The following is a 26165-nucleotide window of genomic DNA, read 5'->3' on the forward strand; positions in this document are numbered from 1 at the left end:
CACACTCTTGTTAAAAACAGATTTGTTAATTCTGACAATTTAATTGGCCTGCTCGGGCTGGCTCTGTGCTTGATATAAACGAGGGCACTGAGTCCGGTGGAAAAGAGGAAGCGGGACTTGAAAGTGTAATGCAAGCCTGGTTTTATTTACATTTGAATGCTGAATGAGTTGAATGAATGAGCAGGTTAAGGTAATGTGATGTGGACACCCTGGATACACCTTATGGGGAGCTAAGGCCTGTTCATGTGCAGTATGTATGGACACACTCTGTCCCTTTGGCCTCCTTGAAATGGAACACATTTGGATTGTATTTGTTAGATATAATCTAAAATCAATCCTTTCATCTTAATTTTATTTTGCAAATTAAAAGTGCTCCATTTATATTGATTATTAGAAACAACAACAATCCTATTATTATTATTATTATTATTATTATTATTATCACACAGTGAACATACATATTTATTTACTCTTTTTTAGCCATTCTTCTGTCAAGTCTCCTGTCCACTTGCTGGTGTGAATGCTTTGGCATGTGGTATATATTAGGGAGCTGGTAGTAATTTCACTGCAGCTAACTACAAATCCTCTAGGGAGACTTAATTACAGGAAGACCATTCTAAATATCAGTGAGCTGCATACTTTCCATGACAAGAGTTTTTCTTCTTTCTTGCTCTACTGCTGAGTAGAGTGTAGTTCTAATGGGGGCTGGTGTGCGTCTCCCTCAGATGCAAATGGCCATCCCCTCAGGTGAGACTGTGTGGAAGAGAGCAGAGAGGTCAGCAGGTCCATGTCCACTGCAGTGAGCTGGGCCCGGGCAGCACTGAAGCCCTACTGAGCGAGTTCCTCTGAAGGGGCCCTGTTAGGAGCAGGCCCTGTCACCTTTTCTGTTTATATAAATGAAGGATTGCCTGGGCGTCACCACCAGAGCAGTTTCAGCAGAGTGTTGCCCTGCACCACTGGGGAATGCAGTGCTCTGTAAATGTTTGCAGATTACCATTTTTCTTAAATAATCTATTCTGAACCTCAAGTCATGTACAGTTGAAATCAAAACGGAGGAAAAGAACTTCGGGAGCTTTGCACATTGTTGTGATATGTTTGGCATGTGTTCCTGGATATTGGTTTGGCCAGAAATATTTCATTTAATCTAAATTTGTTTTGATATATTAAAAAGGCATAAGCAGTAGAGATTTTAACAGTAGTTTAGGCATGTTTGCATATTGGACTGGAATCTATCAAACGCATGAAAATCGTGCTTTTCTGGAGAGAATGGTACATCACGCTGAGTTTTGTTTTGTATTTCAGTCTAAATGAAAGGATTGGATTCGGAATATTGAATTAGTTGCAGTTAAGTAACATAGACTAAAGACACCCAGCACATTCTGCTTATCCCAATGTTATTCCATCATATGTTAAATATCAAATAAGATGTGAAAGAATTGTAAACGTTGCCGTTTTTGTTTTCACTAACCGGAATATTCCCATAGGTTGTTTTATTGTGTCAGTTGTCAATGACGTATAATGGTAAATGCCCAAATCTGGGTAGTTTCTTAGCATAATAGCACCTTTTGCATAAACTAAACTAACTTCAAATATCTTTGTTGTTAATATGTGGTCCTATACTTACTTCAAAAGTATGCCCACACTTTTATGTCGAGGGCACGTTTATTACAGAAAACAATTTTGTCATCTAAGATAAAGTTATTAGCAGTTTTCAATTTTTAGAATGGAATGAAATTGAATCACTCACTCATCCAACTATTATAAAATACGTATACTCAAACAGCTTTACAACTGAGCTATGCGAAAATCACCCACAAACATATAGTTTAACAGCGTAGGAACGATCACAAATTACGCTGCACAACGCATAACTATGTTACTTACAATAAACCACAAATAGTAGGCTACTACGTTTGAACTGAATTGAATGGCATTGACTGATAATTGAATGTTAACTCACAACCTTTACTTCTGACGGTCCTGCTCTCACCTTCAGCAGCTCCTGAAGAAGACATCCTCAAAGGCAAACAGTCCATCAGAAGTCAAGCGCTGGGTAATCAAAACTCGGAGAGCGAGATACTGCTGGATGGTGATGATGACACGCTGTCATCTCTGGAGGAGAAGGAGTTGGAGAACCTCACAGGTAAAACACTTTTCGTTTGTATACTGGTCTAGTGGTTTCTGCGCACGGGGGCGCGCGCACAGACACACACAAGAAGCATGAAGATCATGCCCGGGCGAAACTTTAGCAAGGCGCACGGAGGACGGGGGCTCGGACTGTTAATGGGGGATCACTTCCCAGGCGCCGACCATTAACTCTGACAAGCCTCTCTCATTAGCGTCTTGTGATCGTTTTAGCGCTGCCTTTTCGCCTTGACTCATGGAAGGAAGCAAGATGAGATGGTGTGTGTTTGGGGTGGGGGTGGGATGGATCTTCATTTGGCAGCATGAGCAGCCAGCAATTTTCCATCATGCAAGCTACAACAAATGAGGCCTATGAGAAGGTTGCATAAATGTGTGTGTGAGTGTGTGTGTGTGTGTGTATGCTACTATAGATAAAACAGTAAAACGAGTTAAACTTTTAAATATAATAATATAAAATATAGTCATAATTAACCGTCTGATTTTTAAGCCCTTAGAAGGTCGTCTTTCAATTTTCATTTTAATTGATGAATTTTCCCTGAAAATGTTCATTTTAATTGCATGAAGTTCTGTCTGTATTGCTTTAATACTTACATTAACTCCATTGTGAAACAACTTTTTGAACACCAGGCTGTTTTACGACAGTTTAGTGTCAGATAGGCACTAACACATCATTAACAGGCACAATAACCTTTTTTAAGGGTAGGCCTACTGATAATGTCGGTGGTCTAGCGTATCCACAATAATTCGTTATTTCTTAAAGTAAGATATCAATAGCACAGCAGGTATTTCGTCAAATTAAATAACGATTGCCAGATTAAGAGATGACCTTATGCTTTCCAGCAAACTATTCATTTTCCTATTTTTTTGTTCGTGCTTTATCGAACATTTTTTTGTGCACGATGGATGCGCAGTAACTATGTTGCAATGTTAATCGGATTGTACCGTTATCTATCCCACCCTTTCTCCCTTCTGCATATAAATATCTTGTGCTCTAGCTTACATAACAGGTTTGCATGGAAATAAATTATCAAACAGCCGTGGAGGATAAAAATAGGATTAAATGACGGCCATGTTAATAAATTGACATGGTTCTAAAATGAAGTGAAATTTGTCAGGAGGGGTACCGTGCCACCCCGCTATGGCAGCTGCCTCATCCAGGTGTAATTGAATGTCTGCGGGAAGCGATTGGTTAAGAAAAAATGTTATTCCTCTCCAGGATTACATGCTAATGCTCCGAGGGCATACGAGACTGGCAAATGAACATCTCTGTTTATGCCATGCGTTTTTGAAGGAAGGGTGCTTGGGGAAATCAAACGGGGCTCAGCGTTTTCACTTCACACGCACATCTGCAAATACAATGCGCTGCACATGAGGAGAGAGCGCCGGCCAAAGCCTGCGAGAAATTCCCCCGAGCGACCCTCGCATTGTCATCTTAGAATAAATTAAGATTGATGAGAGATTAAACACGGCTCACCATCCCCCAATCAATAGACATTGACTGACAATAAATTTGATTTTATTCTGCAAACCTGGTGCTCGTAGTAAGCTGTAGCTCTGGAGCTGTCGAGTGGCAGTGACGGGTGTTCTGAGAGGGGCCTCTAATTGCCAACGCATTTGAGCAGTCTATTCTTGAAAAGGTGTTGGACGAATAGGCTGTACAGCCCATAGATTAAAAAACAAAATCGCAGCAGGCATATAAGCCTATAGTTATTTGCCTACATTATTAGCGTAGATAGCCATTCTCGGTAATACATAGGCTGCATCTCTATAGCCTATTCGTCTGTTTCTATAGCGCCTTCTATTTGGTTGAATATATCTAAAATATCCCAATTCGATGTCCTTGTTTGTGATTCTTGGTACATAGCTGACATTAGGTCAGTTGTTCACACAGAGTCCATTAGAAAGTCAATACGGGTTCATGTTAAGTTTATATGTTATGTTAAACACACTGCAGTTCTTTGAAATGTTCGTTTAGTTAAGGGGGTGGGGACAGGTGTGTGAGCGTGTGTGAACGCTTCTCTCCCTGTGTGTTTGTGTGTGCGAGCGCGCGCGCGCGTGTGTGTGTGTGTGTGTGAGAGAGAAGCATTTGTGTCTGATCGGAGCTTTCACTTGCAGGCCCCGTGAACCTGAGCACCGGGGCACAGCTGGTCGCGCCAGCCGTTGTGGTGAAGGGAACCCTGTCCATCACTGCCTCGGAAGTGTACTTTGAGGTGGATGAGGAAGAGCCGAGCTTTAAGAAAATCGATCCCAAGGTAAGAGAGGGTACCTAACCCATTGATCCAATACACCACCGAATACCGCATGTGAAGAGTTTAAAATGTCACTCCCCCTTCAAACTAAATAAGTGTTGCACCTTCACAACAATAAAATATGATGAAAATAGTGAAGACAAATGTTTTAATGCGCAGAAAGTGGTGGTAAGCATGTCCCAATTGCTCTTTTTAAGGCCCGTGATTTTTCCTATTGCCAGAATAGCTTATTCCTGCGTGGTTGTTCCAAATTGTGAAAACGCAGTATAATTAAGACATCGGAAGAAATATGGTGTTTACAAAGAAGAACAGGTGGTGGTGAGAGGGTTTGTTCAATATTTTCTGAGGCACATAACTTCAGCTGCTTCACTTGAGGTGATTATGATTTATAACCTCTCTGAATGATTAGGCTAGCCTACTGATAATCGTCTGGCAACATCATAGGCCCTCAAACATGTATCGCATAGCATTTTGTTCGATTCCTTGTAATAAGGTGATCTTGCGAAAATCACTCCTGGTGCATTAAAAAGCACACATTATGCCATTCCTTTAGTTTATTCCGTTCCTTTTTTCCGGATATTTTAAGAGGACGGAGCCTATAGGGTATCGACGTAGGATAGGTAGGCCTATGACAAAACGGATAGGCTATATTATGCGGTTCTCTTTGCCCTTTGAATTAAGCAAAGCTGCAACAACTGACATTTGTGTATATTGAAACTAGCTTTTGTAATTGGGGAGGAATTTGTGTGTATTTCACGAATATGACCCTAATATTAGGCCAATACTACTACCACTCCTACCACGAAGCCTACTAATAACCATAATAACTAAGCGAATATTGGGCAAACGCTTTTAAATGTAGGCTATCCTGATAGGCATATATTGTACTTACAATCATGACTTTGGGCTATTAAAGTTACATGTGTTATCAGTTTGACGTGTAGATGTCTACGTCATCAAGTATTGATACAATTATCCCAATTTGAATTCCTTAGAATATGTGGTAAACAAACGTTTTATTTAGTCGGAAAAAATGAAGTGATAAACGGTGATAATTGTAGTCATACTCCATTATGTAGCCTAAGGGTAAAATGTATTTTGGGATATGAACACTTGTCAGTTAAACTAGCCTACTTTATTTTGGGCATTAAAAGAACTGATAATGAAATTCTTCCCAAGAGAAATAAAGCAGCATTTTGTTTGCAGTAGCCTACATTGTTAACCCTTTTTACGTCTCATAAATGTATCTAATAAACACATTTTAACTTCATAAATATTTTGAACTATAAGCTCTTTCTTTATACCATCACCCACAACTTCTAGGAAACTCCAAGCAAACACTGGTCTAATGCGACGTTTTATAGGTCTAAGTTTTAGCATTAGCCCACATTTCTCTAAAGGTGAAAAGAGTAAAAAAAATAGATGTTAATTGTTGATTAATTCTAAAAATTCATAATATGTAAATAGTGAAACAAAGCCAAGTTCCAATTCTCTTTCAACTTTTGTTTTGACTTTATTAACATTTCAATTTAAAGTCACATCATGAAAAAGTTGAACTTGGCACGCTACAGTTTTATCATTTTGCAATTAAAGATTTTGTGCATATATTTAAATTAAAAATCTTCACTTTGTGAAAACATTTAAAACAACGAACATGAAATTATTACATTTAGTTTAAAATGTACCTTCATTTTTTTCTCTGACAATATCCCAATGCATCTTTATGAAAGTCTTCTTGTGTGTGTTACTTTCGTTTTCCACATAGTCTGACACTGCTCGGAGAAGCGCAAGGCCTTTTTCTCCACATTTAAGTGATGCAATCTCTTACGGTCCCACATATGAGAAACAAAGTGTTCACGTTAGACTACAATTTGTCCAAACTTTTCGCATTGGTCAGGATTTCTCTCGCAAGTCTCCATGTCTGTTTAGCTGCTGCTTCAAGGGCTGAATGAGGCTTCCCCTGAAAAAGGTCCAAATTTGGTAAGAAGTAATGGGGGCATCTGCGGCACTGCAAACAAGAGATGAGCTGTAGCAGAATGCCGTTTAGTCGGTCCCCGAGGCAGGACTCATCCCAGTCGGTTTCCCGCGGGTGCTTCTCGCACTCATAGAGCAGTAGAGTCTTCATGTGATAGTTGTTAAGGGGCATGCCTGGCAGCTCCAGGTGTCGGTCGCGCAAAGTCTTTAAAACTGATAGACACTTCTTCCTGCAGCCCGACATCAGGAGTCTATTCTCGGCCTCACTGAACTGCAAGACCCAGGCGTCGCTCTCTGCTGAACTCTGTTTACCAGTTAAGGAGTAGCACTCCTTGGAGAGAAGATTGAATCCCTCAGCTTTCACTTCAGCGACCCTGTTGGGACCTGGCCACGGGATGTGAGGCATGGGCCACTGGGCAGCACTTCTAGGCCAGATACCCGTGCATTTAAACGCTGGCGTGATCTGCACAACATACCTCTCTCTGATGCGCAGTTTAACCTCGCTGGTGTCAGCCACCATCTTGACCACGTCACGGTAACTGCATTTATCCACGGCCTGTGCCACAAGAGTCTGAAACCGAGAGCGGATCTTACGGGCCGAGAGGTAGCCAGAGGCAGTGATGAACTCGACCCAAAGTGACATGCTTCTTTTGCGGCCGTCACTGAGCTTCAAGACTGCACAGCCAGGCAGGGATCCGTCATCCACGAAGTTGAAGACGCCCATCTGGTTCAGGTAAAGCACCACCTCGAATTCGTTGGGTGCAATGACTTCCATGCCCTCGTAGCGCGCATCAATTTCGCTAAGAGAGCTTATGAAGCGAGGCTCCTGGACTTCCACCTCCTTTAGGACGTCCGATACAACCTTGCATACCTCCCGAATAGTTTTGGCAATCGCTGCTTTGCGCGTCTGACATCGTTCGTTGTAGTATTTGTTGAGCTGGTAAACCAGCTTAGCCTGCGTCGCAATCATGTTTGGGCAAAGGTCCGGGCTATACACCGGAGTTTCGCAGTAGGCTGACGGATCCAATGCTTACCGGTTAAGCCAGAGGCAGGGCGCTTCTGAGCAAAGGAAAAAATAATAGTGAAGTTTGCGCGCTCAGCGGATGGACGTCAGTTTCGAGAGGAAGCGGATAGAGATGCAACGCAATGTCAAACCACTTGTCTAAAGTGAAGTTCACGGCGCAAAGAGGGCTGAGAGGCAGGTCCGTCTCAGGTTGTGCACACGCTATACTATGAACCACTGGTTGTGATCACTCATGTCTCTTTACTCCTTTTTGCTGTGAAACCTGAACGTTTCTTCTGCGTGTGGATGTCCAGACTCAACCGAGAGCACTAGACCTGTTTAGTTTATGAATGGTCCCCTTGCAAGAGTGAAAGGGGTCGGGCTTCCCATCTTGCAATCAACGGCTGAGCTGTCATGGCGAACAACCAATCACGATCTCAGCCGACAGGCGGTTGTGGGCTGGTGAGATTCTCTCCTCTAGAACATCTCAAGAAGCCGCGAAGCATCCAGGTTAGAATAAACAATTCGTATTTACAAAACATATATGGGACTTCAACCTGCGAACCTATAACGTGAGATATGGTCATGGTCTTTGGTTAATTTGTATTCCATTTGCTTTAGCCTACCGGGTCACATATTGAGCATTTGCAAGATTATTTTGTCAATTGATCTTAGAATAGAATATCTCATTAACGTCGTTTTCATTAGGCTATGTCCTGATTGTTAACATATTACATATTTGTTTCTGTCTTCGTTTATCTTGTCTGGTGAATGTACCAATGGTCCAGGAAAAGACTCGTTGTATATTATAGCCGTCCTTGTATTTGTGGAAATGTGTTTATGTTTGATAAATTGTATGTTTATTTTATATATTTTGTATAGACTACATTTAAAAAATAAATAAAATAAATATTTGTGTGTGGGGTAGACTATTTTGAACATATGGCTAGTGCATATGCAGCATAGGCAATGCCATGCCCTGCTTAGTCATGTGATTTACATATTAATGGAATCATTCATGTTGTTGGGTCACATCCTGCACACATCTTCGACATAGTATCACTTAAGTGCCTTATCTATTAATATATTTAATCCTATAGATGTTGAACAGGCCCGCTTGTTGTCACACGTCGCTGCAGTTAAACGGATGTTTAAACTGAAGTCCTTCATGTAAATATTTAATGATCGGAAGGCGTACTTGTAAAACTGAATGGCAATTCAATTTGGGAAAAGTGACAAAGCACGAAGTTATGAAATGCGCTGACCAACATTCACGGGTTTAAGACGAAGAGGAAAACGCTCATACAGCAGAGTGAGACGAAGCGGTCATAGATGCTTCGCTGGTATAATGCTATAATGTCTGTATGGGTTAAAAGGCTATTTTCGTCTGATTTTGTCTGATAGCTCACCAAGTCTATAATGCAAAAATGAAAACATTTCATACTCAAACCATTTTTCTTTCATTATTCTTCTTCTATTTTAAAGATAGTGGTTATATTGCACATAATAATTACCCATATTTTACACGTTAAATATGAAATGTATGAAAAAAATGAAACATTTGATTCTAAACACGGCTAACAGACTGTTCGTGTTTCAGGCCATAATCATGTTTCATTCCTTCACTCCTAAATATTGTGTTGCAAATTGACATTACTTTGATCAGCACCTTAGCACATTCTTGATGTAGCTTGGTCTTCTTTCCCGAGTTTTTTTTTTTTTTTTTTTTAAATAATAATAATAATAATTATTATTATTAGCCTATTATGACCATCCTTTTGGACATTGAAGTGTGTAAGATGAATAATGTAGCACACAGGTTCCGCGGGGTTGTAATTGAAGCACCCTTATCACCCCGCGCTTCATGTTCGATGACTTAAGCACCTATCACCGTCTCCCTCAAGGGCTCTCCATCGTGCGAAGTGCAAGAACACAACAGCAGGACTTAAACCCTGTTGTGTAGCAACACAACTGGAAACACCTAAAGCTCCATGCAGGAAACCCCATTAAGTAATGGAGGCAAGCTATTGATCTGTACTATTCTCTCACTATAACATAGTGATATTCAGAGTTTCTTAAAGTATTTGTCCATATGAAAGTATTTATTTATTTCTTTATTTATTTATTTATTTGTTTGTTTATTTTTTTAATCAAAAGCACAAAGTAGGAAACACCACCTGCCAACAGTGAACAAGATTTAGTCAAGCCCTGCACCTGTGCATCTTTTCAAGAGCATTTTTTTAAATGCTAGGCTATTATTTTTTAAGAAAATTCTGATCATTGAACACTTTCCATGTTAGCTTGACATGTAGTTAAATATCTGAATAGTGTTGCTAAAACTGGAATAGGTGAACATGGCCTTCATGGAAATATTGTAGCATGCCCTAAATTGAGTGATTTAGAAGAGATATTGAAATAACACAACCATTTTGGCCTCTTCACTCTCATTCACTCTCAAGTTCATTAAACTCCCCTTTTAGCAGTCAGTGTTGTGGCCATAGTGAGGTGAGCTGCAGGAGACCAACTCCCCTTTTAGCGGTCAGTGTTGTGGCCATAGTGAGGTGAGCTGCAGGAGAGGCACTGCTGTGTGCTGGTGTGGGACTCACTCCAGTGCACCAGCCCCGGCATTAGCCTCTATGAGTGAAAGAAAAGTCACAGGTCTGTCTGCACGTATTCTGCTGTTTAGCCTACCCACTCAGCCTCTTTTGATAGCTCATATTTTACATTTTACGGGGAATGTTTAAAAGAATTTACCCCTGTTGTTAATCGAAAGGACAAACACTTTCCTTGTTAAATGTATGGCATTTCATTGACTAAATCTCTTATCCATGCATTCATCAAACAGAACTATGCCATAGGCCCTATAGGTGCTTTACGGGTTTGTTAAAAAAAAAAAAAAAAAACAGTAACAAATCTTTTCTTGTGTAGAAAATGAAAAAATACTAATTACAATTTGCTAAGATCCATCTGATGCATGGTTCATGTAGAGGTTTGATTTATTACACAGATTTTTGAAAAAGCACAACTGTTGTGATTTTGCATTCTTTTCCCCTGAATCACACTATACTGAGGGAGCAGTCATACGCAAACAGTTACTGCTCTCTTTCTCCTTGCCCTCAGCACTTTTTATATTAATGTAAGGCTGGTTAATATCAAAATATGGGAACCTGAAAGATTAATACCCACTCTCAATTCTGAAAATATCCTACATGTAGGGAGGCACGCTAACTACTGCAGAACGTGATGTATGGTGATGGTAAAAATGAGCATGTGAGAGCCATTTCACATACTTTACATCTCACCACAAGGTCATTGTGCTCATATCTGGACTGTATACCGGTGTGTGTGTGTGTGTGTGTGTGTGTGTGTGTGTGTGTGTGTGTATATCTTTATACAGTCATTGGTCTATATGTATTGGCTATATATGCCTGGTTGAAATTTCTGCATCACAGGCTCTCATTTTTGTAATGATATATTTTTTCATATATTTGATCATTATCAAACAAGTAAGACAGAGATAGTGTCAGAGGACTAGGGGATAATGGATCTAAAGGTATGCCCATAGGTGTAATTCTGAAAGGAAAGAAATGTATTCCAAGAAAACACAGATATGTCATAAACGACTAGTTTAGACACATTTTGTCGGATGAGCCTTGTCATGACATGTCATCTCTGTATCCAAACCAAATCTCACTCTTTTGTTTCTCATCTGGAAAAAAGTTTTTCTCAGTGCTACAATGCACTTTTTATATATGTTTCTAATATGTAACTCCGCTTTTATTGAGGAGTTTTCTTTTTTGTGCATGTTGATCTTTTGGGCTATTCCTTAATAATACCAACAAAACTTTAATTACATGCTCCTCTATGACATTAAGAATAATCCTCAAAAGATGTTTAGCAGGCAATCTGAAGCAGTGGCTAATTTCTCCCTAGAGTCTAAATGCATGGCTCTGAGCTTTTGGCAAAGAGTAAGGCGGGCTGCTGTCTAGCGGTCACATTCTCCTCTGGGGTCTAAGAAAGAAAGAACAGACACAAAACAAATAGCTGTGGAAACATGGCAAAAATAACCCCTGGGTGAGATCCTGTCTGTGAGTGTACATTATAACCAGCAGGTTCACATGTAAGCACTGAGCGAATAGTCCCTTAGACATCCAGGCCTTTACATGTTTGGTTTAAGACTGTGATATGGACAACGCTGAATGTTTTGACTGCAGTCATTTCAATTCTGCAACTTAAATGTGAAGATGAAAACATTTTTAACACATATACTTGACAAACTACTCACTGAATATAATTCATGCAAGTAACCGTAGTGGTGGAGATGGGTGTTGTGTGCAAGCCGTTTAAAGGGCAGCCAGTGCTTAAGTGTTGGAGGAAAGTGCGTGTTTCAGGGGCCTGATACATGTCTCAAATGCAAAGCAACTGTTCCAAGAGGCCTTTCTGCTATCAGGCTTTTCCCAGAGGTGGAGGTCTCTTGCTATTCTGCTTTTTTTGGAAGACATCCTGCATTATCTGAGATGGTAAAGAGCTGCTTTTATTGAATGGCGAGGGAGAGAAGGGATGGATTCTGCTATGGAGCCACTTCTCTTTGATCAGACAACTCTGTGGTGATCCTTTCGACAGAGCTGGATGGTGTCTGATAAGCTCCTTCATCTCCTCCCTCCCTCTATTTCTTTCTCTCTCTCTCTCTCTCTCTCTTTCTGAAGAGTATAACTTGCTACCTGGCCAAACTCCAGTTGCACACCTGACTAGTGCTGTTACATTAGTAATTTATAGTTACTGGTATCTGCACAAAAACTTTTTTTTAGAGACTGATTAAATCAACTTTTTGGAAAGATATTTTCGTGTGATAAGAGAAACCTTTTATATGTTGTATCTTGCTGTTTTGATACAGAAATGATCAAAAAGTCGATTACAGTCTGTCTGAACAAGTTATTAGTGTCAAACATGTATCACAAGAATAGAAACAACAATAGAAAGTTCTGTGACAAGGAATAGGATGAAATCGTTGCAAAATGATTATTTTTTTTTTTTTTCATCCATGCTTGTTTTTGTTCCACAGATGGTTTTGGGAAGCTCATGATATTCTTACTACTCTGTGTCGTCTTTATCTTTATGACCTCTAGTTATTATTTGAGCTCACAATCTGTTGTGCACTTTCATATTTTTCTCTCTCCATATGTCAGTCCCATAATATACATGCTTAAAATGTTGTTCCTTCTTTAGCTCTCCCCAGCTGTACCTTTTAGGTTTTTAATGCTTTGTACAAACACAAGCTTTTCTCAGATCTCACCTGCATATGGTGCCCATGAAAAGCCCAAGGCACTAGAGACAGCCATTAGGAAGTGGAGGCAGGGTTTAACCCATTTCTTCTGTGTTATTTAACGGAGTTTCACTCAGTTTTTTTGCCACCAAATGCATTTCCACAGATGGTCTGGTCATGAGCAATAAAGTCAACAATGATTAAAAGTGAGCTGAATGCATTTAATGACTACATTTTGCCCACATTGCCATGGAGCTCCATGGCGCGTCCACAACTCTACCAAAGAATAGAGACATTCAAAGTGAGAATTCTAGCAGTGCATACATTAGAATAAAATGGGCTCTTTGCTCTCCTCTAGAAGTGTGGAGATATAAATAAAGAGTAGGGAATTGAGTTCAGACGTCTGGATCATTCACAAGGAAAGAGGAGAGAGAGAGAGAGAGAGAGAGAGTGCGAGAGCGAGAAATCTGCAACAGTTTTATTCCTGTGTCGGCTTGAGTTAGCGAGCTTTGTGCTTTCATGGGAATGATAAGAGGGAGAATGTCAGTGAGAGTAGAGGTGCTTTTAGCTATCCACGACCCCCACCCCTTGCCCGCACTGGAAACCCGAGAGTTGCATGGATGGCAAGACATTCACACACAGATGCATACACACATACACCCAAGTACACAAATTCAGAAAAACCACCCATTTTTGAACTCTCTCTCTCTCTCTCTCTCTCTCTCTCTCTCTCTCTCTCTCTCTCTCTCTCTCTCTCTCTCTCTCACACACACACATCCTCTCTCATACACACTTGTGCTCTCTCTCTCTTTCTCTGTTCCTCCCTCTCTCTCGTTCCCATGTCTGAGGACTCACATGCGTTAGCTTGGTAGACAGCCCCAAAGAAATCAACCAGTGGTACTAATTGCTTGGCAGCCCCTTCCGCATCTGCCAGGCAGACTTGATGAGGTCATCTACCAGATGGGTGTTCCCCTACCCCCACCACCAGCCCCACTCTAAGTGGGGCTGCTGCATTTATACACACCAGGGTAGTTCCATGCAAACACACAGTGTTACATTGCAATGCTTATGGCCATTTCCATTGGGTAATCGGGATGTCAGTCAAGATGGATGTGTAGCATACACTATCATACTGTGTTACGCATACGCTAAAGTTAATGTTTACTGAATGGCTGACTTTGAAACAGAAAATCGATTGAAGGCACTTGCCAGAGCCATGTTAAGCAAGAGTGGAAGTAAAAAACAGAAAACAGGTCAAAATGGTCGTGCATTTTTACCATGTGAACTTAAAGGTATCCAATGCAGTTTTTTTTGCTACTGAGCTCCCCCTGCAGTTTAGGAGTATGTGTATTTTACACAACTGTTATGAATACCACTCATGGCTTGCACCCTTCCCTCCAGACACGGTACGCGTGGCAAAGATAATTTCCGAAGATGGTGATATTACACGATTTCATACAAATATAATGGGTCATTCCATTCAAAATGAAATGACCCATTATATTCAGGCAAAATCCAGGAAAATGGTTGCTGCACCGTCTCCTATTTTGCTCAAAGTTCTAAGTATAAGTAAGGTATGTCTACCTAATATTTAGGTCCTGTGAAATATTTTTGTTAAATTACAATATTTTTATTTTCATTTTACACTATCAGAAATGCCTTATCTTGGAGGCCATGTTTGGTCATTAATATCTAGAAAATTATTATTCCTGCCCAAACCTTGTACGGTGGAAGACAGTTCTTGTTATGACTAGACCGTTAGAAGTTTGTACTGCATGCCCATTAGTTGTATATAATCATCCTAGATATGGAAAAAAGGGCACAACCGGTGACATTGAGGGTCTTGTAAACTCATTTTTTATATCTGCATGGCACCAATCATTATTTTGTCTGCAAATACAATACTTTATTAATGTTAAACCAATATTTGAGGTCTCTGCAACAAATGCTCATGAAGATATTAAGGATGAAATGGATTTTTGGTAATTTTCATAGGACTAAAATGGTATGTGGGCTAGTAGGAAGTACTAGTAGTAGCTAGTAGGAACACAAAAATCAACATGGGAATAGCTCAGTGTATAGTCATTTCATGTATAAAGTGCCAATGATGTACCATGTTTCATTCATGCATAATTACACTTACTTGGTTACATTGTATACCTATGGGTTTTCATTCTGGGCCCTGGGGCAAAACAATGATTTTGACTCAATTTATTGATCTATGGTACAACATTGGAACTTTGTACACTAAATGCCCATACACTGAGCTACTTTCACATAGATTTTCAAGTGCCTACTAGCTACCCCACATACCATTTTAATCCTGAAACCCTGAAAATGACATAATAACACAACCTCCCCTTGTTTAATCCTTAAAATCTTCAAGCCCCATTATATGTGGAAAACTCAAATATTGGTACAACAGTAAAACAATATAGAATGTAAAGAAAAAATAATTGATAGCAAATGCATACAAAAACAAGTTTATACTACCCTGTCACTCTTTTTGCACTTGATACCGAATCTAGGGCCTTGTAGAAAATCAACGAGAATGCTGTAACACTTTTAATGGTTTAGTCATACTGAGAACATGTTTGTCTTCCACCCTTCAAAGTTTGGGCTGCCATAATGTACTAAATATATAATAAACTTTTCATTATATTAATGCCCAAACATGGCTTACCAGACAATGTGATTTTTAGGCTGTAAAGCTGAAGTAATTTTAAGGACTGAAAATAATATGAAGACATAGGATTTGAACAGAAATATGTTACAGGCTTTGGTTCTGGGACCCATTCTTGATATGATATTCTTGATTTGAAGCTGTTATTTTGAGGTAAAACCAGTCTTATAAACAGGCACGTGTATGAGCTTTCTTCAGATTAAATTGAAAGTGGTTCTAATACTGCTAAATATCATTAAACTTCTGTCACTTCTGGATAAAGAAATATAGGTATGTGGATTTAGATCTCACAGTATTTTCTTTTACCTGCTGTTTCATTTATTTCTGCTGTACAGACCCCCTGTTCACTGCTAATTGCAGAGGAGGAGATGGCATGGGGGAGAACCAGGGGGCTGATCAAAGAAAAATGTTCTTTTTGGCGGGGTGGCAGTTCCAAATCGTTAGACCGGTTGCATTGACCAGTGGACTCCCCACCCCTGCCCCTCTGCGGCGGACAACCTTCGGCTGCAGCTGCCAGTCAGAGTGTCAGGCCCTTTGAAAGGCCTATTGATTTTTCAGTTAGGCCTAAGTAGTTTGTGAAACTGCTAACGGCGGGCTATAGCAGGTATGTCATTATCAATGAGCTCAAGAAGGGAAGCTTTTCGGTCAGTCATATTTATAACCCCTCCTCCTGTTACACACACACACACACACACACACTGTGTATTGATGGAGCGCATCCTGGAAGGGTCGATAAATGGTGCAGGCGCACACTGGTTGAATGATGAGACTCCTTGTTCTCTTCCTCTCCTGTAATTGCTGCACCTGGAATGCATTAAACATTTCCGTACTCTGCTCTCATCATTATTATCAGTCTTATCACACACTCCTCTTCAGACACCTTCCTCTGCACTTCTTTCACTGGAGAAATTGTGATTCGTGCATATAACTTCATATCTCCTGTAATGTTACATTTCGTTGTCCCAGTAGTCATAAGGACTAGGGCCGGTGTGAAGTGTTCCTGATCTCTGGCTAGCTGTTTTATTCAGTCATTCAATTATTTTGTTTTGATCATTCTAAAACTCCCTGAAGTAAATGGCAAGCTTAGCGGCAAATGACTAGGGATCTAAGTTAGTGGAGACAAATTGCCCCCTTCCTTTATCCATCTTTTGCTGTAGTCTTTATCACTCTTCTCTTAACCACATCAGTAGCTGTGATCCATTCGCATGGGCTGTGCTCCCTACATGCGTGTGCCTGCAGAGGTTATCCCACCAAAGATGGGGCCACGCTGGTGAGATGAGGTCACTGATCCTGTCGTCTGATAAGAACTCTGGGTAATAGAAGTCAGAGGTGCATGCCGACTCCGCCATCATACTTGCCTGCCTTCAAAGTCAAGGAGGGAGAGGGATGTGAGGAGCTCTGGCCCATCATCAGATTTACGGGGCGATTCCCCAAACCGCCATTCCTCCGTGAGACATGGACTTTTATTTGTGGGGACTGACATATCATTCCATCAGCCAGATCAATAGATCAAGCCCTTCAAGCATGTCTACTTTATAATGGCCCTATATAAGAGAGTGTACTCTGTGTTTTTGATCTCCTCCAAGGATCGGGTTTCAGGTGAATAAGGGTCAGAGAGGGACATCTTCACCATTAATGTTAACCTGATTGAGTTGTCTTGGACTAGATGGACAGATGAATGCTTCCTCAGTGCTATACATGTGTAATTCATCCAATTGACAGCACAGTCATCACTTTGCTATTTGCTTTCTTAGCTCTTTTCTCTGGTGAAACAGAGATGCATATCATTTAGATCAGTCATATCGTAACATTCTGTTTATTGGGTTCCCTTTATTCTGGAGATCGGCTGTCCATCTCATGGTTGGTGCATGATGTAAGATGTAAGATGAGCTGTGTAAAGAGGGGGACGCAGACTGGCCCAGCCGAGGGTTGTTATTGATGTCAGCTGCTGTAGGGAGACCATTGCCGTGATGATAATCACACACTTTTTTAAAAGTATTTTTTCCCCTCCTCTCAATTTCACTCTCACTGAAGATAACATTTCTGCAGAACTGTCCTCCTTCATGCTCTCCTGAGTGAGTCTTTCATAACAGGGCCATATGTTTGTGACCGAGTGAGGAGCGTCCTCCCCCGCTCTCAGTGGGTCTTGTGAGTGAGTGACTCTGGTGCACCCCGGCACAGCACGTGCAGGCTGATCGATGGAGCTGCTTGGTTGTGGATGCCAGGGCTGCTGCTGTCTCTGTGTGTTACCCTCAGTGCAGCCAGTCTGCTCATCAGAGCCATCACTTTCCTCACTACATGTTAGTTTCGGTGGCCATTAGGAGTAGATGAGGAAGCTTCAGTCTTTTAACTTGGCTTTCATCATGATGTCTGAAATAGATCATGTAGTTTTGATTAGTTATTACCCCTTGACATGAAATATTCAGTCATATTTCTTGGCTTGAATGTTTTAAAAATGTGTTTTGCATGTTTGTATTGGTTCTGTCCAAGATTGTTTCTTCACTCACTCAGTGTTGTTATAGTAAATTGTTGCTGTAGAAATGACATGTCTTTGGGGACTCCATGTGGATAGTGGACTGTGGCTTTCATTGGCAACTCTGAGACTAAAACCTCTGTGTGTGATGTCAGTGCCGTCAGACGTAGACTTGCAACACCTATAAATTCCATAACTCTGTGCAAACAGGATGACATTTTGTTCAGTGTCTGTGGTTTGACAAGGCAAATTGTGTCCGATTGAGCTTCTTCCCCTCCCGCCCTCCCCAGATTCTGCTTGGAACTCAGAACATACTTAGGCAACCGCTCAGCCTGTTAGTCATTATTGTTGTGTGTGTGCTTATGTGTGTGTACGTGTGAGGGTCTGTGTGTGTATGTAGTTTCACACTGTGACCACAAGACTTTGAAATGTGATATTTGTTTTTTTACCTTCAAGTGGGACACCATTTCTGCCTCCCCACTGCCTCCCCACTGCAATTCGTGGAGGACTCTGAAACTACTAAACCTGTCAGATGATTTGATCAAGGGTTTAAATACCAACGGCATTCCCTCATGCTCCTCTATAGCATGTGACCACCACCCTGCAGCACTAGCATCTCTATCTGCACATTGGTCACTGCTCCATGGGGAATTTGTGCTCAAAATCTCATAAATTTCCACTGGGTTGCCACTTGAATGTCTACTCAGTGTGTTGCTAGATTCTCCTCTTAGTAGTTGTTTACAACTCCCAGGAACATTTTAACTAAGGACCCTCAAGTGTTTTTTGAGAACGAGATCCCCCTTTAAAACTCTGTATCTCCCAAACAGTGACCACATTCCACCTCACCCCTCCTCCCCTCTGCCCCTCTTTCAATCCAATTAATGACTTTACAAAAGGAGGATTATGGAAGGTTCACTTCAGCATTACTTGAAGGCTAGTGTGGTGAGGGGGGCCCAAAGCCTGTCCACAGGGAAAAGCACAGCGACTGGAAAAGCACTGGTTTGGACCGGAAACCTGTGTGAAGTTTGCCACTGTTTCAGTGTACTGGCCTGAGTGGACAAAGCTTTGGGCTCTTGAGATCTGCTAAGCACCCAATGGGTTCGGCTGTCGCATCAATTTTCTCTGCACCTCTCACTTTGTACGGCACGCTCACAGCCCCTTTTCTCTCTAGCCAGCTGAGGACGGGGAACTTTTGTTGGATCCTTCAGCAAATCGCCCCAAGTATGTCCCTTGTTGAGATTCTGGATACATTATTTAAAGCTTTTCGCTCAGGTCAACAATTGCGGTGCTTCTACCTGGCAGGTCTATAGTGCCACATAGCTCGAGTCCACAGCATGTGATGAAGGCCCCTCTGATGGAAGAAAGTCCCCAGTCCAGTCAATTCAGAGGCATTACTAACTGGGCATTCTACTGTGGTGGCCATCATAAACAGTTCCTCTGCATGAAGCCAAAAGACTTTGAGAGAGAGAGTGTGTGTATCTTGGCTGATTTGCGTACGTCCACTGAATTTCACGCTCCCCTTCTCTGCACTTATGTCACCTTTATCCCTCCTTTTCTTTTTCGTCCTTCTTTGGTGACCAGCTCTGCCCTCTGTGACCCCGAGGTTAAAGCATCCTAAATCTCCTTCCAGGGGTTTGAGTCAGGGCTCCAGCAGGAAAGGGACAAGAGGGGGACTTCCTCACCTCCAGCTCTCCTGATCCCTATCTCACCGGGGTCTTTTTAAATCACTTCTCTTTAGGCCAAAGCACCAGTTGTCAGGTCCTTTTTGGAGTGTTGTGGTGATGTAGTCACTACTCCATATGAACATGTTTTGCTCTGTTTTGTGGCTCTGTGCGTTTCTGCTGGTGTTCTCCTAGTTTGCCATATTGTGACCTATGCAGTCTTGCTAGAGCCTTGGGTTGGCCTGCTAACTCTAACAGAAAGGCTAAATGTCTAATGAGTCAATGCGTTAAAGGCTTCACTTCTCCTCCAATTAACCCCTCGGGGTTGCCGGCATTTTTCTAAATCCACACAAGATCTTTCCCTTTCTCTGTCCCTCTTTCACCCTCTCTTTCTTGTTTTGTTGGCACTTTAAAAGGCTAAGCTGCAGGCATCAGTGCAGGGGGAGAAAGGGAAAAGACTAACCAGTTGGCAAACACAGGCCAGAGGGGAACAAAAAGGCTTAATCCCCATCAGGGCTAAACTCAGACTAAATGCCCGCAATGAGCCCTTTTCAAAGAGGCCTTTTTGCTTCAGCAGATCCCTCCAACCACAGCACGTCCCATGTCTCTGGTGGGGGTAAATACCCAGGAGTGGGTCTGCGTAACTTTTCTTAACGCCAAACGCAAACCGGTCCTGTTTATTTTCTTGTTCCAGCTCACACTCCAGCAAGCACTCACATGTGTTTACTCTGCCGTGTGTGTAGTTTGTTTTACTTCACAAGGCCGATAGAGCTCAGTGTTTGACAATAGCAAAGGAGTTAACCCACTACAAGACCATAGAACAATTGTATCTATCAATCATATGTCAATGACATTGGAGATTTTATAGATTTATGAAAAGAGTGAGACGAGACCGCTTTTAATATTCTCTCCATAGGGGGGCCTCTTGGTTGATGATGGTGTTTGATGACTTGTAGATCTAAGCAGAAAGAGAGAGTTCATGTGTTTCCGTGATCTGCGGATCCTCTGACCGCTGCTCTCACTGTGGGGGCACATTCTTCTCTTCTCAGAGGATCACTGGTCAGCTCACCCCCTGGCCCCATCTGTATCTCTACTCCACCACATATCACATTCTTGTATCAAACAGTTTTTTCTGCCCTCGCCCCCTCTCAAAAACACCAGGGGCAGAACAAAAGAAAAATGGAAGAGAATGTGACACTTTCTTTCTCTCTTTTTTCCACCATCGTAGCCTTCTCCTGGTATCACTCAAGCACAAAAGCAAATCCGCCCTAATTGGCTCCAGAGTGCTGCAGGAGAGCGGTGGTGCCTTGTGCAGGGAGGCCAGCGAGCTCTGCCATTGGTGCAGATTCTCGTTAGGCGGCGGATCTATCCACCCCTTGTTAGTCTGATGAACTCATAGGGTGATGGGGGGCTGACATGTTGTTGGGAGAGAGAGAGAGATGGAAGTTGTTGCTAAGGGGGGAGGCGGGGTGGGTGGTGATGCTAGAGCCCTGAGCCATCATGGGTGCCAGCCGCAGTGCGCGTTCAAACATCAGATCGCATTAATTGTCGATACTGGCGGACTCGTGCATGGAGACATGCTGGATGTTTCCAGAGGGTCCTCGTATTTGTCCTACCTCATTTGACTTCATACACACTGGAGCAATGCACTGTGTTCATCATGTCATGATTTGTCCATCATGTCATGATTTGTCCAGCACATTAGTCCTTCACCCAGGCTATGCGAGTCCATAGCTTCACATGCAAATATACACCGTAAACAAAGTGATTGGTCATTTGAGCCGTGCTTTAACAAGGCTGCTTCATCAATGCTGTGTTTAATAAGCACACTCTCGCATTACACTGTGGGGGTGTGCCTGTGATGTGGTGTGTATGTAACATATGGCTTAGCTAGATAGGGTCTGGCTTTCGCCAAGCTTCAATACGGCCCCTGTCTCAGTCTGAGAAGACACACCTGCAGACGTGATGAATGAATACCCAGGCGTACATGCACAAATATTGTCACACTGACACCTACATAGACACCTATGGGTGAGCACACACCAACATACAGACAAACATGTACTGGATATACACACACGCATAACAGACACAGAGGGGGCAGTGTTTAGAGCTTGCAATAGGTTGGGTGTGTGTGTGTGTGCGTGTGTGTGTGTGGGGTTGTTGTGTATAAAGGGCTCTTTGGGAAATCAGGCCAGGTTTTTTGGCCCTGAGAAAAAGAAATGCTTCCCACTCCCACCCCCTTAACAATTTTTATTTGCCTATGAATTCTATCAAGTTGTGCACTATTCCCACTGGCTCGGGGGCCGTAGTGATGTTGATTGATCACCCCTCTTCCTCCTGCTCATTAATTTCATCACCTTATCGCCCACAACACTTCATCTGACCAAAAGGTAATAATAACAGCCTCATCCATTATCCTTTAACTCTGTTAGCCATGCGGAAACACTTAATAACAGCATACAAATTGAACTTCAATCACCTCCTTTTCCTCTCACAAGATGCCAGGGCATATTCAACCTCTGCCGCCCAAACAGGCAGACCAAGCCGTGCTATTTTCTCCTCCTCCCCATCTCTTTTCAGCACCCTGTGGTGGATAGCAGGCGGTGGAGAGTAAGGGGTGTAGCAGTGTGTATGCAGCTTTACATGCAGGTTAATAAGAGGTGGAGGCTTTAAAAAAGAGGTGATTCTCTCTCTCTCTCTGTCTTTCTCTTCCTCTCTCTCACTTGCTTTCATTTTTTTCTTTTTTTCTGGAGAAGCTTATCAGCCTCAGAACACAAGGACTCCTTATGCCCAGCAGAGAATGGCAACCCCAGACTCATTTATCTTACTGTGTGAGCGCTGTTTCCAGATAGGGGTTTTTTTTTGGCTGGTGTGCGCTTGTCTGTCTGGGGTTATTTCCAATTAAACAACTTTCAAGTGTGTAGTTAGTTAAAACACTCTTATATTGCAACAGCAAGAATGTTCTAAAAGTGGTCATGTTTAGTGACTATTGCGCCATATGTTAAACTGTGTGTGTGTGGAGAAGAGAATACAGAGATGTGGGGGATGGGGTGGGGTGGGCTCCTTCATCTGTCTCCCCTGGTGAAGTGTTTTTTTATTTTCTGTGACAGAGACAAATGACATCACTCAGAAATGAACATGAACTCTCTCTCTCTCTCTCTCTCTCTCTCTCGCTCATGTTCTCACTTTCCCCATTTCAGCCACTGGCCTTTGTTGTTTGCTTCGCCTCAGACTCTTGGCTTTGAAATGAGACCTGGAATCAAATCAATCCTGAATCAATATAAAAGCTGCGACCCATGTGACATCAACCGAGACTATCGGATTTATTTTCCTTTGAAGCTGAAAAATTAGCAGCAGCAAAACTTGTTGGGGAATAATTTACCAAAAGGGCTGTTCATACGTAAAATGACCTCAGCATTTCCTGCCATTATTACAGTCGTACTTTCATTTTAGCCACATTTAGAAACATTGTACCATGAAGTCTCCTGAGATGGAAAGCAGGGAAATTGTAACTATTAAACTAAACATCCTGACTAGTGTATCCCACCATAGTGCGGTCTCTTCCCGAGGCCAGTGTGTGGATGTAAGCCGATGCTGCATTAATTCTGTGTGTGCTCCATCATGGGGAGCATGGGGCGTGTCCAGTTCATCAGGCCTGAGGGCAGCATCTGGCCGTGATCACGCACACCTGCAACCATCTGGGGCTTCAGATGCACACTGTCTAGAGCTGGCCTCAACACGGCACTCACTCTCATTACCAGACATGAAGACTAGCCCTGGCAGCTTTAGCAAACAGACCTAGAGATGAGCGGGACGTCTCCACTGGACTTGTTGACTGCATTCTCGGGCTTGTGTCCTGTCCTGTCCTGTCCTGTCCTGTCCTCACCTCCCCATCCTGACAGCGCATGTGACACCGGGGCCAGTTCTTTATGCCCACCGTCACACAGCCGCACACACCTCCCAATTCATCACTGGCCGGCAGCCCAAGTGGGAGTGCGTCGGATCTCACCATAACTCTACCTCAGACAATAATGCCGTTGCCACAGCCATTTGTCCTGCTGGCGTTTCTGTGATGTGGGGGGTGGGATGAGGATGGTTCTCCAGCCTGTAGGGACATTTGATTTCACCCTCTTGTTGTCTGAGAACCTTTTTCATCTGCAAGGAAAAAACACAGAACAAGTGGGAGTAATTCACAAGGCCCAGAGGTTCACCCAGTGCATTGGTCCAGCACAAATGAGATATCACACGGCCAGACTTGTCATAGCCACCCTCTCAATGCTGGAGAAGACCACAAACACATCCATTTAGCCCTCAGCCCCCCTCAGAGAAGACTTGTCACGTAGACAGGCGTGGAAAGATGGAAAGTCTACCTCTAACACATCTTCTGTGTTTGGTGGTTCATGTTTGAGAGAGAGAGAGAGTCTGTCATGCTCTGTTGAGTATATGGGTCATGGGTGTAAGTGTGTATTAGAGAGTGTGTTAACACAGCTTAGAGAGGGTTAATTGTATCAGAGGCCTGAGGTGGAAAGAGTAATAAAGCAGACAAGCTTATGAATGCAAAAGGTCCAGAGGTGTCTGGACTAGATCAGACAGATAGACAGCCATCACAGGCATTTACACTGCTTTATTATCTCTCACAATGGCACAAAAATATTTCTTTACGTGATTTGGGGATGAGGTTGCCATGGTAACTGGCTGCTAGAAGCTGGTACCTCTGTCTCGGGTCCCGTCAGTCGGTAGATGATGCCGCTTGGGTAGCCGGACAGACCACTGCCTAATCCACAATTAATTGAACTCCAGAGACTTTGAAGTGAGGTGGCGGAGCAGGCAGGATCCCAACGCGCCTCGGCAGAGGGGCCCCAGCTGCTGAGCAGCTCTCCTGCCACCCCTTAATGAGCATTTGGAAGTTTAGCGTTAGCTGCGGCTGCATTAGAGTGTTTGTGATTAATTTGGCCTTTCCCCCATCAGTAGCCTACTGGTCTTTTTCTTCTCTCCTCTCCTCTCCTCTTCTCCCCTGCCACCCTCAGCAAATACACGGTACAACCACAGAAACAGGCAGTGGAAAAAAGAGAGAACAAAATGAAACAAAGCAGCCAAGAACTAAAGATTGGATTAGCATGAGTGTGTGAGAGAGAGGCTTATGGAAGAGGTGAAGTTAAAGCCAAGCGTGTGTGTGTGTGTGTGTGTGTAGCGTGTGTTAGGAGGTCTGACAGCCATCAGGACGTGTTACTTTGACAACTGAGGCTCCGCTGAGAAATTAGGCACTGCTCATCTCAAGGCTTTTGCCTTTTTTCCATTGTTTAGTGTCAGCTGACAAAATGCTACTTAACCTCCTGCTCGCACTGCCGAGCAGGGATTTCTCTCATTTGCACTGGCTCCCCACACAGAGCAGGACTCCATTCACTAGCTATCCAGATTATTCATCATTAAAAGGGCCTGGTTTTGAAAATGTTAAAATCACTCTTGGCCTTGTACAAAGGCTTATCTCTCAATCTCTTGAAGTATTGTCATATTGACATAAAGTATCGCAGAGACAACTATGATAATGAAGCCCCAAGGATATCAAGTTGTTATTTTTCCCACCTCAAAACTACTGATTGGCTTTTAGTGAAGTGAACAGCAGCCCTCCCCTTTCTTTCTCTGAGGCCCTGAATGAGGCTCATTTCCTCTGTAAACGAATCTCTTTTTCATGGGAGAGCTGATCAATAACTCACATTAATCCTGCTGCTGGCAACCAGCCGTTGCTCTGGGTGATAAATGAAAGTGACCGTGTACTGGTCTCACTGCCCCTTGGGCTTCTCTGCTGTGCTCTGGTGCAGATCCTGACCTACACCGAGGGGCTTCATGGGAAATGGCTGTTCACAGAGATCCGGGCCATCTTCTCCCGGCGCTACCTCCTGCAGAACACGGCGCTGGAGCTCTTCATGGCCAACAGGAGTAAGAGTGCCATTACTTACCTCTGGAGTGCCAACACAACCCCATCCTGTTACTGTTTGCCATCTTTTGTTTAGCTTCTGTTTGTAGATGAGCAAAATGGAGTGCATTTAAAAAAGATTTGAGAGAGTAAACACCATACAGACACTACATGTGTTTTACCATGTTTTACAATACACCCCCCCCCTTTCAATCCCAGTAGTTTGTGTCTCCCACAGTTCTATCTATCTGTTCAGTCAATAGGATTCCTATTGTACAAACTGCCAGCCAGACCGTTCACCATATTCAGTTGTGTTTGCTTTGCCCCCTGCAGCTGCGGTAATGTTCAACTTCCCAGACGCGGCCACGGTAAAGAAGGTGGTGCATTGTCTACCACGTGCGGGCGTGGGCACTAACTTTGGCCTCCCACAGACAAGGTGAGTTTCTCAGAACAGGTCTACACACACTTTTCATTTGCTCTCATGCTCTCATCACCGGCACTTTCTTACCATGCCGTTATTTCACCAAGGAAAATAATGATCTCATTCGTAATAGACTTTAGTTGATTTCAGAATGTCCACAGATGCGGGTTTTAGAATGAAACGTTGCCCAGTCTGTTTCACATTGAGGGCACTCAAACTCTCTCTCTCTCTCTCTCTCTCTCTCACACACACACACATATGCGCACACACACACACACACACACACACACATAGTCTCACACACAGTCTCACACACACACACACACACACACACACACACACACACACACACACACACACACACACACACACACAT

General features: G+C 42.7%; 2 protein-coding genes and 1 long non-coding RNA gene across 9 annotated transcripts in view; 1 reads left to right on the top strand and 2 right to left on the bottom strand.

Moving 5' to 3' along the window:
• Positions 1–26165, top strand: part of lrba (LPS responsive beige-like anchor protein) — a 197246-nt gene that overhangs the window by 109414 nt on the left and 61667 nt on the right. For 5 of the 7 annotated variants that reach the window (XM_048245589.1, XM_048245607.1, XM_048245615.1 and 2 more), the window contains 4 exons: positions 1997–2143; positions 4261–4397; positions 25274–25391; positions 25702–25804. In XM_048245589.1, the coding sequence (XP_048101546.1) occupies positions 1997–2143; positions 4261–4397; positions 25274–25391; positions 25702–25804 (505 nt within the window). The remainder of the gene's footprint in view (positions 1–1996; positions 2144–4260; positions 4398–25273; positions 25392–25701; positions 25805–26165) is intronic. The other 2 variants (XM_048245599.1, XM_048245625.1) reach the window with 1 other exon arrangement.
• LOC125296056 lies at positions 125–2144 on the bottom strand. The gene is made up of 2 exons (XR_007193711.1): positions 1991–2144; positions 125–753 (listed from the first exon to the last, which is right to left on the bottom strand). It is a non-coding gene; the product is annotated as an uncharacterized LOC125296056 (long non-coding RNA).
• Positions 5877–7721, bottom strand: mab21l2 (mab-21-like 2). The gene has a single exon (XM_048245699.1). It carries the CDS (start codon positions 7336–7338, stop codon positions 6259–6261), a length of 1080 nt encoding a protein of 359 aa, XP_048101656.1. The 5' UTR covers positions 7339–7721; the 3' UTR covers positions 5877–6258.

Source organism: Alosa alosa, chromosome 1 (genome assembly GCF_017589495.1).
Source record: "Alosa alosa isolate M-15738 ecotype Scorff River chromosome 1, AALO_Geno_1.1, whole genome shotgun sequence".
In the NCBI taxonomy this organism is placed as follows: Eukaryota; Metazoa; Chordata; class Actinopteri; order Clupeiformes; family Clupeidae; genus Alosa; species Alosa alosa.